The 14,707-nt window shown below is 41.7% G+C and overlaps 1 protein-coding gene across 5 annotated transcripts in view; it reads left to right on the forward strand.

The window, feature by feature from the left end:
* The first annotated feature begins 236 nt into the window (after positions 1-236).
* The window catches only part of plekhh1 (pleckstrin homology domain containing, family H (with MyTH4 domain) member 1), a 31,901-nt gene continuing 17,430 nt past the window's right edge, over positions 237-14,707 (forward strand). For 2 of the 5 annotated variants that reach the window (XM_040042852.1, XM_040042856.1), the window contains exons 1-3: positions 237-549; positions 4,670-4,841; positions 14,594-14,656. In XM_040042852.1, the coding sequence (XP_039898786.1) occupies positions 4,698-4,841; positions 14,594-14,656 (207 nt within the window). In that variant the 5' untranslated portion in view covers positions 237-549; positions 4,670-4,697. The remainder of the gene's footprint in view (positions 550-4,669; positions 4,842-14,593; positions 14,657-14,707) is intronic. The other 3 variants (XM_040042853.1, XM_040042854.1, XM_040042855.1) reach the window with 3 other exon arrangements.

A 14,707-nucleotide genomic window follows, 5' to 3' on the forward strand; every position in this document is an offset into this window, starting at 1 on the left:
CTTAAGATTTTTTGATGATGTATTCTAAATAAAAATTGGGGTGACCAGACATCTCCTGTCGCCCCATTTTTACAACATCCTTGGCCTTAAAACATGAAGCTGTTTCATCTCTCCTCGGGTTTATAGACTATAGGGATTTTTTTTCTTCTTCAGTAAAGTAATATTCACTGCTCTTTGTTTACATCCTAAAGGGAAAACCCAAGTCTGCCTTAATGCAATATCCTGAGCAGCTTCTGCGCACAAGAGGGGGGCCTGACTCCTGGAGAAATTTGATCCCGCACTCGGCCCTTTAAAGGAAAATGGGATGAGTCTGTTGAATGGAGCTGTGAGTGAGTTGCACTGAAGTCGCTGCGCTCCAAAAGAAAACGAAGGACGGCACCGGGGCGGACCGACACAAGACATGAAAGCAAAGAAATGAATGAGAGAAGCGAGTGGAAGTCGACGCGGTGACGGAGACGTTATGAGCCGAGTTGCGACGAGTTGCCGGGGAAGGTGTCCGTGAGAGGAGAGACTCGACTGAGAGGTGGGCATAAACAACGAAGTCACAAGGTAAAGAAGCCTTAAAGTGGTCCGTTTTAAAAGCACATGATATTAAGTGATCTATTTCATTTATATCTTCAGTCACTCGCGGAATTTTATGATCGTGCAAAATTAAATAAAGTCGCGTGCAGGAGGCTGCTGGGGACAAAAGACGCCTGTGTATTTTGAGAGGTTCCTGATGGCTCGGTTAACTTTTTTTTTGTTTCTGCAGACCTACGCTTTACGGTTGATGCTGTGCTGCTGAGCTGTGCACACACCTGTTCCTTGTGGACCTTTTTTCGTATAAAGTCTCGCCCTTGGGTTAGCTCTAAATACGTATATTAAAACTGCGATGCCTGCATGTGAAGTAAGAAGGAAATAACATCTGTTGCATTGGGTTTGCATGACCTTAGAGTAAAGTGCGCAGCTTTTCTTTTTTTTTAAATCCCATCATCTTTTTTAACATGTGGGGAAATCATAAAGGCTCACATTGCTGCTCCAGATCAAACTGACTTCTCCGGCAGGGGCTATTGCTGTGATTTAACACATTCTCAGGCTGATATATAGACCCAAGATGTATATATGTATATGTATTCCGTTCCACACAGTGTGTTTAAGCGTGTCTCCTGCTATAACTCTTGGATTTTATGTCAAAAGCAAAGGCTTTCTATGCCCTGCAGCGATAACTGCAGAAGCCAGGACTTAAAAGTGTGTGCAAAGGACAGAAGAGTTGCAGAGGTAGATGTTTACACCTCAGTGCAGAGGAATGTCAGGGCCTGTATTTAAGCCCGAGACTGATAATGTGTGTGGTCAGTTTGCTGAGGCCTGTCATTAACCTGGGCTGGGAGAGAGCTGCAGGTTTGCTTGCTGGCAAAGGTTAGGAAGAGGAGGAGAGGATGTGGAGGAAAGAAGGGAGGAGGATGGAAAGTGAGAGGTGTTGGAGGAGAGGTGAGTAAGACAAGACAGATAAGATAACTGGGGAGGATAAAGGTGAGGTGTAGTTGAGATTTTAAAAATAGCCTAAAAACATCCACAAGGCTCTGCGGTGGTTTAAATGTGTAATTTTAGAATTGTAAAGTTACCCTTTGAGTATAACTATAAAAACAACAGCAAATGATGTTGTTTTTCTATGTTTCTATCATGAATCGGGTCAAAGGTTAATAAACGGTGAGGCACTGATTCTTAAAAAAAATATAAAGTGTGAGGCCTACCTGACCAGATGGGAGTCAACCCCTTTGTTAAACACATGAGGCCACCGAGGAGACGATAAGGCAATATTTAAAACACCCACACTTGACTCCTCGTGCTCTCGGATAGGTTTTCTGTGTCAGCTCTCATGCACAGAGGGATCTGCCACGCTGACACAAATCTGCTGTGACTGACCCAGATTTACGCACACGCTGCTGTGCTGTCTCATGGGAGTCTTTTTCAAAGTGGGGGGACATGCCAAAACGCAGGGAAGCCAAGTTGGACCTCTGTGGAGACAACAACATCGGGGATTTGAAATGTCTGGTGGGGATGATATGACTGAACCACCTAATCACTTACATCACCACAGCTGCATGCTCAGCAGTGTGTCAGTGGTGTGCACGCACATGTGTCTGTTTCCAATCTAGTCCTCTGTGTATCTCCATCTGCGCCTGCCTGTGCTCTGGTAAGCAAGCGCTGAAGAGTTACGACTGACCGCGGAGTGTGTGTTTGAATACGTGGTGATTAAAGAGGTTCATGTCAACGAAAGGACCGACTTGAGACTCCTTTTTTTTTTTTTTTTTTTTTGTGCGCAGAATGGCAAAGGTGCATTCACACGCTGTCCACACAAATTCCTTTATTTCAATCTGTGATTATGAATAAAACCTCTCCTTACTGAATACCAAATCTCACTCAGTTTGAGGAATACTGCAGTATAACTGTCAGTGGGAAGCGGTCGTCTCCAATGGCAGGCGTAGAAACTATCCTGCTGGGATCGTTGCGGTGGCGTTTCCATCCAGACGTCTTTCCCAGTGTTTGCTCTGGCTGTGGCTGTGTGCAAGTTCTTGCAGCTAGATGGAAGTAGAGAAGCTCCCAGGGCCTTCACATCTATCTGCTGCCAGGAGAGCACTCGCCGTTCTGCGCTACATCCCTCGCATGCATCTCCCCACACAGTCCGCTCTGGGTGGCCCAAGTGTTACTAAACATGGATCTACCGTGCAGATCCTGGAAAGCTTGTTTTTGTTGTCTTGACTTTCTTTCTTTCTACCCCTACCACCTGAATGTTTCCAGCACAAGAGACGATACTTGAGTAGAGAATAGTATTTATCAGATCATATTTAACACTAGACTCAGTGGAAAATTGCCTTCTGCATTTCTGTAAACCATCCCATGATGGAGGGCTATACTTGAAAAGGATAAAATGACTCCAGTTTAATTCACGTTGGGCTGTATTGCTCCCACACACCTTGAGAATAAACTAATTCTTGACAAGCTGGTGTTGTGGGGTTGATTTTTATCCGCATGCACTCTGAGGAAGTGAGCAGAAAACATTTCTGTAATCTTTATTTGCCTTCCCTCCTCACCTTGAGCAAGTTTAACTTTACACTTGCTGATTATTCAACTGGGATCCTGGCACAGGTTGCCCTTAGCTTTAACAACCTTTAATGTCTCCAACAAGCAAAGAGCACTAAAGGAATTGGTTCAGGGAGAATTAGCATAGCAGTGCTGAGAGTGTTTAACAAGCAAATGGCTTGTTTACACCCAGCTGTTTTAGCTCCTGGAGGAGCATCTGGCGTTGTCTTTCCCTGTTCTGCACAGTATGACCCAGAAAGGCTTATTCAAGCCAAGGGATCCAACCTCTTACCCACAATGGCGTCTGACTTTGCATGACCCTCATACCCTCCAGTTTGCCCCAGAGAGAGACAGAGACACAGGGGAACTCTTGGTAGATGGACCTTGACTGTCCAGGCTGGGCACAGCGGTTGGCTGGTAAAACCTCCACTCGCATGACTTCTGTAATTTGTTTTCTAGGCCTGTATTTACGAGCATGCTAATTGTAGGGAGCGCCATGTTGCAGTTATAGTTGCCGGACTTTGAACGTCTGCTGTTCTGCTGATGGTGTCTGGCTGCACTTTGAGACTGGATGTCTTTCTGTCTGAAAACTCAGCTTTTATAACTTCCTTGAGCTTCATTTGTTTTCATTTTGATGTGCAAATGTTCACACAAACCTGCACATTAGGCACACAACCTCAAAGCTGATCATTAGAACTACTTTTATTTCGGGATGTTCACACAGCAGGCCTTTAACCTTTTTAAATGAGTATCTTGTCGAGGGAAAAAAAGCCACCAGTCAATCGTCCTCAGGTAAAAACAACTTAAGCGCCCCAGTTTCCCACATTCAGAGCTCGGTCCATTCACTGTCACACATTCTTTCCTCCTTTCTTTGCTGCAGCAAGCTGGTGCCCCCTCCTCTTTAGCTGTGATGGGACTGTCATGCAGAAAGACACTATTGTGCTGCACAGGATCCCGTTTTGCTCCTTCCTTGTAATTAAGAAGGGATTGCATAGGGGGGAGGGCAGGGGATTGGGTTAGTAGGTAATTTGGCTAAAAAGCAGAGCACTGACCTGCTTTGTGGCTGGCAGACCTGAGAGCCAGTACACATGAACCGGCTCCCCCACTGACAAAAAGTCTCCCTGCTGAGGTTTTGTTCAGTGTGTGTGGGCATGTGCAGAGACTAAGAAAGAATAGGAAAGGCAAATAAAAAATAATCCTGTGGTGATCTCTCTACAATGTTTATTTATGTGCCTAACACTTGTGTTTGCATGTAGGTTTCTTTTTATGTGTCACAAAGCAACACAGAAAGTAAGAGGAAGCTTTCATTAAACTTGTGTCATTGTGGATTCATCGTTAGTATTTTCCTTACTCACGTTTCGTCAGTGAATCATGGGAAGTGTGGTCAGCAAAGGTTTTGTGCTGTAAATGAAAACAGAAGCTGAGCCTCGTAGGGAAATGCCTTTCCAGGATGATTTTTTTTTTTTTTTAACCTCCTGCTCAGGGATGTCATTTTCAGTCTTTGATCAAATTTGCAAATTTTCAAGTTTGTGCAGCCCATTCATAACTATTAAAGTCAAACCATGCATGCCCAAAGTTTACAAGCAGATTTGTGTTTTCTGTATTTCAGTCCAGAGGAAGAGCCCTGAATTCTCGCCATGGCTGACGTGTTGGAGAGCAGCGGGGCAGGAGCCGCTGGAGCGGCCAGTGTGGATTGGCAGAAACGCTGTATCACTCTTGAAATGCAGCTGCTGAGGTTCCGGCTCCAGGCAGGGAAAATCCGAGAGCTGCTGGCAGAGAAGGTGAGAGTGAAAAGCATCATGGGTAGTAGTTACACATAGAAACTCTGCCCAAAATCCCCAAATCATTCTCTTATTCACTCATTTACTACTCCCTCTTTAAAAGACACTAGAACTGTATTGACATTTGGGACGTTTAACAGTTATTGGCACAATTTTCCAACTCTTACAGGTTCAGAGTTATACTACAGTAACATAGAAATATGGTAATGTTGCTTTAGAACTTAGTGCAAATGCTAATTTGTTCATTTCATTTTGTTAAAAGTGTAATTGAGAGCTTAATTAGTACTCCATGGTGTATTGGTTAAGACATTTCGATTGCATGTGAATGGTTTTGGGACTGGGAAGAGATGCAAAACCCCTGGAAGAGTGGCGTCAGGAAGTGTGTCTACAATGAGGTGACTATGCAAATAATGGAGCAGCCAAAAGAAGTTTAAGTGGCTCCATGGTGTAGCGGTTAACACGAGACTGATTTTAGAGTTCAGATGTGATTCTCTGTAGAGTCTAAAATGTGACCTACATAAATGGCTACATTGTTGCCAGCGTTCATGGTTGTGCATGGAGCATTATCAAAACATATTTGACCCTCATATCCATTCCGAAAGTTTTTTGCAATCTCCTTGATTTTGATCACATCTATGAGTCCTTCCATTGGGGTGGTTATGCTGTTGCTGATAAATTAAAAAATGATGGCAAACAAGTAGGCTAGAAATGCATACAAGGAGTTGACAGTACTGAACAGGCCAATAGTTCTAGACGGCATTATACTCTTAAGTTTTTAGAGGAGTGTGCAGTTACTTATCACCAAGTGTAAATTCCTTAATACACAAGAATGATTCCCATTTCAACACCAGTCAAGCTCTTATGGGGCCTTTATAATCTGATCCTTATTCAGTCAAAGTGACACAGTTATAGCTGTCATGTAGTGGAGCTCAAATCCTGTCTTATTAGTTTTTGTACAAGGTTAAACATGTGTGCGGCTGTGGCTCAGGTGGTAGAGTGGGAGGTTGGTAGATAGATGCCTGACTGTGCTACCAAGAAATCTGTCAAACAAAAACGTGGTAAATTTATCATAAAATATTGGTTTACAAGCCTCAGAACCATTTTTTTTTTCGGTAAGGACTGAGTTTTAAAGCCTGAGTTTTAAAGTTTGAGCCTAATATAGCAGTGATGTGGCATGAACAGTTTAGTATGAACTGCTTTTGGCTTTTTGAACCATAACATTATGGAAATTTAATTTAAACTTATCATGCTACTTTGATCTGCAAAATTAGACATGCCGCTAGATGTTCTGAACAAACACTCAGATCACATTGCTTCATCACCTTCTTCTTCTTGTGATCTGGCAGTGTGTTTAAAGTGTTTTGTGCATGAGGAAACTATTAAAGCACGTGACTCAGTTAGAAATACAGGTTTGGATGACTGTATGTTTATGAGTGCGAGGGAAGACAGATGAGCTTATCCAGCTTATTTGGTAAACACTCGGTCCACTCATTGTGTGTCATCAGAGGTTGGCTGCAGTTTAAGCCAAAAGGAATATTTACCGTTTAACTCACTTCTGGTGCTTACCCTCAAGCTGGGGAAATAACCGCCAATCGCTGGCCAAAAGCTTGTAAAACTGTGGCTGTTGTAAAGCCTGTCTACCAGACACTTTGGAAAGTAATCAGCTGTCATCAGGAGATTCAGCTTTCTGCTTAAGATTTGTTGGTAAAACTGGAAATGTTTGGATTAGAGGAAAGCATGAGTTTAGCAGCAGAAATCAATTTTTGTGTTGATCTGATTTACATATGGACGGGTTTTGAGTTCGGAATAGCTTTCAGGTACTTTTATTTGCCACAGTGTTCACTTGCTTTATCATTTGCACTTCCAGATTTGTGGAGTGGTTCGGTCAGTCAGTCAGCAGTACGTTTACAGTCCAGACATAACCCTGTAATTGTTGTGGATGGCTGCACCAATAAGCTTATAAAGAGATCAAATTAATATTGAGCGCAACAGAGTTCATCTTGTATGTTACTGTTAGATTGCAAATGAACTACAGTAATCTAACTTGAAAACAATATTGTTACTGATGTTATTGTTTATATTGTTTTGCTCTTTATAAAGCAACCTCTTAATTTCTTTCCCTATGGTATCAAGGATTTTCCTGGGTATTGGTATCAAGTCCTGTGCACGTTATTTGAAAGTTGTCCACCATATCGGATGTAATACAACCACAGACTGCTACGGAAAGATTTGTGTTCCCCGACCTATTGACACTACTTCCTGGATGTTGCTGGCTCTTGTCGGATGAAACCATAAAGAAGACGCTGAACCAAAAACCTCTGAGTGATTGCTTTGGTTGATACAGACTGCCATGGTTTAATTTCACATCTTATTCACCGCATTGCAAATACTCACTACCTAGTAACTCAGTGATATTAAAACATGAAAAAGTGTGAAAAAGTTTCTGAAGAGACAGTTGCCAGGGGGTCACTGATTGGTCTGCAGGCTGGGACTTTAGGAATCATTTTCCTTGTGATTGCTGTCAGCCTGAAGGAACTACTCATAGCTACTCAAAATCAGTCAGAATATTAATTTTTCCCTCACGACTAGTGGTTGCCACATGGTTAGCAGATTAGACTCTAGGCCTGGGTGTCTGTGATTTTATTTACTTGACCCTACATTGTCAGTATGATTGCCCACAAGTTAATGTCACATGGTTAGTGGTCACATGTCTGCAAAACCTCAATACTGGACATGCTAGGGAAAAATCTGTATTCCTTGATTGGTTTGCAACGGTTCACAGTAGTGGTGTGTGATACTGCATATTTTGGTATCGATCCGATACAAAGTAAATACAGGCCAGTATCGCCGATACCAATACTTTTCAATAAATAAGGTGGATGCATGCAAACCAGTAAACAAATGAAAACAAACAAGTACTGTTGAGAAACTATAATACAAAAATTACAATTAAAATTCTCAACAACAACTGGTGAAAATATAAATATTATGTAAACAACTTAACCCTTCCCCCAAAGCGTCTAAGACTATGTCCACACTAGCCCGGATAGATTTGAAAACGGCGTTTCCGTCCGAAAACACTCCACATCCACACTAGCGTTTTCAGTCGTTTTCACAGAGTTGTGCGTCTACACTGAAACGAACGAAAATGCTTACGTTCCAGTATTGCGCATGCGTGAAACGCAAGAAGATTCTACCTGCCTCATTTCTGTCTGCCGTTTATTTACTTTCCGGCTCTTTGAAACGTCGCGGCAAAAGGTCGAGGAAAAGCACCGAGTTTTTTAAATGGACTAACAATGAGGTGGAGTTGTTGCTGCAAGTAACACAAAAAGTACAAAGTTACCAAAGTGAGTGAGAATTAAATAATTTGAAGAAAAGCTATCTGGAGCATGTACAGACTGATATTAATCTTTAATAGGGCTGTCAAAATTGAGAGCAAACAAAACAACTGCTGTATAATGCCCTCCGCTATCTATGTGTAATTGGTCACATGACTGCATCACATGACTAAAATGCATCATCGTTTTTGAAAGTCTGCATTTTCGAGCGTCCACACTGCGACGGGACAGCTCAGTTTTGAACTGTATGCTTTTTCAAGAGCGCGTTTTTACTCGGGGAAAACGCCGTCTCTGTGTGGACGGGAGGCCGAAACAGAGAGAAAATGATGCGTTTTCAAATGAAAACGCATTAGTGTGGACGTAGCCTTAGTCATGTCACGTGACAGCGCAACAGCTAAACACAAGAGGGGGTAGGGGGAGCAAAGTGTGCCTGCTCTGTGCTGACATAGCAGCAGTGAGTCCGGCGACCAGGCTTCTTTGTCTTTCCTGAAACCACAGCATTGCAAACAAGAGCGGAACTTAAAGTAAAGAATCGATCTCACCAGGCTAGTATCGATCCAATACCGATGCTGACTTGGTATTGATATAATCGATATTTGGATCGATCCACCCACCACTAGTTCAGGTGGTTACTGGCTCTTGCTGGGTGAAATCAGACGAAAGGTGTTGTACCAAAAATAGCAGAGATTACCGATAGAAAAGTTCAAGAACTCGCATGAGTTTCACTGTCATCAACAGAAGTTGCCTCATCGACTCGTATACCGTCTCCTTTCATAAAGTTTACAATCTACTCCAGAGTAAATAACAGTGGACACCAGCTGAGGTAAACTGCAGACTGACAGCGTCCACTTGTCACAGATAAACAGCTGCCAGAGTTTTCTGTCCTACTGTTAGGATTATGCACTTGCGTTAGGAGGGGTAAGAAAACAGAATTAAGTTGACTGTAACCTCCAATCTCCGACATCTAGCAGAGATATTACACACTGTACCTTTAAGGTCAGACATAATTTGTGCTTGGAGCCTGCAAGGGTGAAATCAGTTCAATGTCAGATGCATGCAGCTGCGCCATGTAATGACTAGAAAAGCTCAGGCCTGGAGTGCATGTGTGAGGGAGCTATACTGTATATTCTCATTGTTTGTTTCTCATTTCTAAAACAGGAGAGTTCAAACTTTTTTCTTTTTTTTTTTTTTGAAAAGTGACTAATTACTCTCTTTCTCATTTTCTGTCCAATAAAAACCACACATTCATTGTTAAATGTTCTTTTTGGCAATGCTGCTAAAACATTCGTTTTTCTGTGAAAAGGTTAATTAATCTCTCACTTACTCCTTTGCTCGCTCTGTTATAAACATATACACACACTGTAAACTCTGACAAACACAAACACACAGTGCGGAGCTGGGTTTAAGTGGAGTCCCGTGCTGCTGAGTGTGTTTTTTTCTGAGCTTTCTTGAGGGGGGGAGGGTGCTGAGTGACTACCATTCCGTCATGTTATTGCTGTTTGGAAAGACTGCTTCACGCTCTTCATCTCCTCTCTTGCCAAGTTAGGAGTGTTTTACACATTGACCCACTTTGGTATGGAAAAACATGAAAAAAAAAAAAATTGACGCGGTTGCCTGTGACATGGCATTTATCTCGAGAGGCTGACGGAGAGTGAAGGAGAAAAGAAAGAGGGAAGGAGATGCCCCATTTGCCATGCGAGGAGTGTAACAGGAAGATTACTGCATTCAGGAATTTGTTTGAGTTTTAACTGTAGACTGGGAAAGTGTAACCTATGGTGGTTGGCAGTTAGCCTAAAAAAAAAAGAAACTTCTCCATAAGAATTGAAGAGTTTCTAAAATAGCAAATGCAGCTTTTGGAGCCACCAAAAAGCCAAAGTTAATAATTTGAAGGGAGGGCATACATGTGTTTAACAAATGAACGGTAATCTAAAGGAAACAAAACTAGCAAACTTCATTTAAACACACTGACTGAAGTGATCAAAGCAATAAAATCCTCCCCAGAAATGACTAAAATAATCCATTTAGTTACAACTGACCTGCCATTCACAGCATTTTTAACAAATACATCTTTTTAACTCGGTACAGAAAAGAAAACTTTAGACGTCAGAGGGACCCTTCACAAGAGGTGACTTTTAGATGAAAAGTTCAATCAGAAACCTTAATGGGAGTTGGTGGATTTGGAGCTTTGAGGAGGTAAATCCAGAAAGTTTAGAGTTTCACATCTAATTAGGCAGTCCTGGCTATACCTCATTCAGAGGAATTTTTAAATTGGGTGGCCTTCCCACTTCTAGGTTTCCTTTCATTACTTGGCTAATTGGATGCTGGACAAATTGAATTAATCTCTCCCATAAGCCTTACATGGCCCCAGGAGTAAAATGCTGTTATCTGACTTAGACAAGTGTTCTCAGTCAGCAAGGAGGGCTGCAGAGAGGTCACCAAGTACACACTGGTGTGCATAAACATTTATTTTCATGAGGAGACTTGTTTGGATCAGCCGCCTTTTTAATAGTTTAACTGTAAAAGTCTGGACTTGATATAAAGGCTGTTTAACTTCTTTGTAGCCTATGAAACCTTCTGACATTTTATCGTCTGTCTTGCTGATAAAATTACCTCTTTTCCCCATGTCCATGCATGTTTCATTGTAAAAAGTTAATTTAAACATAAGGAAATGCATAATGGCAACCGGTGCCTAATGCTCACCTCACGTATGTATGCGTGTATTATTATCATTTCTCAGTATTTTATTTCTTTAACTTGTTTTGAGGGGGGAAAAAAGCGGTTTTAATATTTAATAACTGAGTGGGAGAGTTTAGCTGTCAACTGTGCAAAGTTGATGTTTAACATTGGGAGGCAGGTGGAACGCCTCAGTAGGCAAATCTTTTACTGTGAAACCCGTTTTTAGACGGTTTATCTTTTACAGTTTCCTCTGTAATGTAATGTAGTGGCCCTTGTGATCAGTGTTAACCATGAGTATTATAAAAGAAAAGAAAATTAATTGTAACTATGAGATTTTGGGATCCTGAAAGAATAACAGTCATGTAAAAAACATTTTCACAGTTATCCAGTCCTGTGAAAAATGAAATGCATCCTTATTCCGTACATCTCCAAGACCACGGAGATCTTTGGTCATAATGTGCAGCACCATAAACGCAGCATATCAGCACAGACATCTCATACTAACTGTCAAGCACGGTGGTGGAGGGGTGATGTTTTGGGTTTGTTTTGCCACCACAGAATCAGAGCCTCTTGCAGTTATTGAGCCCAATAGATCTATCTTACTGACATGAGTGCAAATGTTTTAAAGCAACAGAATGAAAATGATTTTGGTAGAGGCGAGTCTGGGTTGGGAATGGAGGAGAAACTCTGATTTAGATAATCAAGCCAGCTGGCTTGAAATACAATCTGTGGGCTCAGATTTCTGTCACTTGGTTTTGGCAGCAAAAGCAAACAGATCTTTAGTTGTGACATATCTGTTAGCTGCCTGGGAAATGGATGATCTGCTGTCTCTTGCCTGCTTTCATTTTATCTCCACCACTCTGTTATCAGTCCCACATGAATTCTCATGAGGGAAAGACAGACAGTCAATATAAACCTAAAACAAAATTACCTACAAGGTTTTGCCTGCGAGTGTGTGTGTGTGAGACACACACACTGAAGGATGAATCTGGTAACATTATTATCAGCATATCCTTTAAAAAGAGTTAAACAGCTGGGTTCTCAAGTTTTACGTTACACAAATGGGAGGTGCATTTGTTGGAGACTATTTTCAGTCATGGATTGGCTACCCTATTGAGTATTTATGGCAGTAAGACATGTATATGGGTCTGACTCCAAATAAACTACCCAGTGCAAAAGTGTGGCTCACTGATGTGTTTTTCCGGGGTCATATCTTTGGCCACTAAGGCAGTAATTGGTGGCCAAAGAAAGTGTCAAATTAGTGTGGATTTGAAGGATTGGGAACAGTGTAGTTTATCAACTGCTTACTAGTTCTTTCTCTAAAGAATAACTTTAGAGAAACAGCTGCAAAATTTAATTTCCAGCTTATCCATTTTAAGAATTCTCAACAGCACAAGGTGATGTGTTGCACTGTGGGCTGACCGATTCAGAAAAGCTAATATAATTGTGTCACTCCTGTTAAGCAACTCAGGCCTCAGTTGGACTGTTCCATAACTAAACAACCAGAGCTTAAATAACAGTTCCAGATTACACTGTCTGTATCCATATCTCAAGGCTTAAGGTCAGTTTGTTGCCATCAGCTTAGCCATTTGATTATATAGACTGACTAATCAAATCAATCCAAGCACTCGGTTTATTTTTATCGCTGCAACAGCACAGACTGTTTAAAATCTGTATTCAAAAGCATTCCTGTTCATTTATCATTGTCACTCCATATTACTTTGATCAAACTAATTTATGACTGTAGTTCTAGCGCCTTATGTGTACAATTTGACTTTCTGTAAAGACCACACAGGAGGGTTTACATTAAGAGTGTTTGCTAGATTTTACTTTAATTCCATGACCCACAATCAAACAACCAACTCCTTCTGTCCACTAAACCTGATGAGGCATTTCTTCAGGCACAAGCCAGTGTGCTCCTAATGCTGGTCCTAAGCCTGGATAAATAGGGAGGGTTGCTCGAGGAAGGGCATCTGGCATAAAATCTTTGGCAAATCAAACATGCAGATGATCAATAAGAATTTCATATGAGTTAGGTTAATAATGACCGCCTCTTGTGTTGTTGGCCAGCTTGGGCTTGGTGGAAACCGTCTGACTGTTGGCTGAAGACAGTGAAGAGAGAGAAGACACATTTGGAGGAAACAATAAAAAAGGAAAGAAGGATTTATGAATTTATGGGCATTTAGATGGTTAGTATGACAGAAGGGGGATGACAGGTGATCTACTGTGGTAACGCCTTAACTGACCAGCCGGAAGAAGAAGTGTAAATAATACAATCTGAACCTTTTCATTGGTCCGTGTGTTGCATGCTTTCTGCTGAAACTTGTGTTGAAGTATCGACAAACTGCATAAACCGCAACTATGTTTCAAAAACTAAATCAAATGTTCCAAATACTCAATCAGTTAAAAATGTTAAGCACTCCCAGAGTTCTTATCCTTTTAGAAAAGTGCTATTTTCCCAGAACTTCCCAAGGTAGAGTTCCTTCAAAGGTTCTTTGTACCTGTGAAAACTGTGTGGCAGAGAAGTCCAGACTGTGACCTCTGCAGTACTTTGCCATTACCTAAAGTCCTTTTTAGCCTCTTCCGATTCCGTTTTGTTAAATAAAGACAAGTACGGGTTGAGCTTGACTCATGATGAAGGCTTTTGACCTTGAGGTGAGCAGTCATCCAACCACTAACCATCAGTCTCCACCCACATCTCCCATTGCAGATGTGCTCTGGCTTTAGTGAGTGTTAAGCCGGCTGCGGGGAAGTGTTCAAATGTTGTGAATGTTGGATTCTGGGAATCAGGGGGCCTTTGTCGAGGTGATGAGAAGGCATAAAGGAAGATTGAGAGAGACAAAGAAAAGGGGAACAAAAATTTCGAGAGGAATTCAAATGCATCTCTCAAGCAGAGTGAATCCATTAGTATGTTTGTTCTCCTTTCAGCAGGGTCACTGACCTCATAAGAAAAGGTGTCCTGTGTATTCTGTGCAAACACTTCTCTGTATGTGTGTGTGTTTGAGAGAGACAGTCCTTGCAGATGTGTGCATACTTGCAGGATGGACAGTGTTTGCCTTTGAAAGCATGAGTATGCATGCTTGCACAAAAGGTGACGCAAGCTTGTGCACGCACCCTAGCATTATTCCATCACACTTGTGTTTGACCAGAAGTGGTAGAGTGAAAGATGTTCAGGCTCGTCTGAGGGCCTCTCAGCTATGACTGCAGTATGCCTATGTCCTTTTGCTCAAGGTGTAATTCATTGTTAGGTGTCCTCAGACTTTGTTGAATCCTCATTACCCTTTATTTTACTTTCTCTGCCACTTTCACTATCCTGTTACTAATTCTGAAATGTCCCATCTATTAAAATGCTTTCCTATTATAGCTGCTCTGTTAAAAATGTCTCACTACATTCATCTTTTAAATGTCTTTTCAGTAGTAGTAGTGATTATTAAGGACTAAGTGTGTTACTTTTGCACACTCTTGCAAGTGTTTGCTTGTATACCAGGTAAACTTCTAGCTTGGAGTTACATCCGTATAACAAGGCCTGTATGATCTGTGTTAATAGCACCTGTAGATGGTTTTTAATCTTTAAATTAAACATAACTTTTCACAGAGGGCAAGAAGTCAACCTTTAACTTAGTGAGAGCCTGGGATTTTCCCTTGACCACCCAAGCCTTCAACCCACTTCCTTGGCAAACAGAGACAGCTGACCCAAGTCAGAAACCATTTTAACCTCATCTTTTGTCCGTGCTTCAGATGCAGGAGCTGGAGCAGAGAGTGACCGAGGCTGACCAGCGGGCTGAGCATGCTGAAAAACAGGTAAATGGGCACCATTTCAGCTTATACTTGACTCACTGTACTCATCTTTAG

The sequence above is a fragment of the Simochromis diagramma genome, unplaced genomic scaffold (assembly GCF_900408965.1).
Source record: "Simochromis diagramma unplaced genomic scaffold, fSimDia1.1 OVJJ01000304.1, whole genome shotgun sequence".
NCBI lineage: Eukaryota > Metazoa > Chordata > Actinopteri > Cichliformes > Cichlidae > Simochromis > Simochromis diagramma.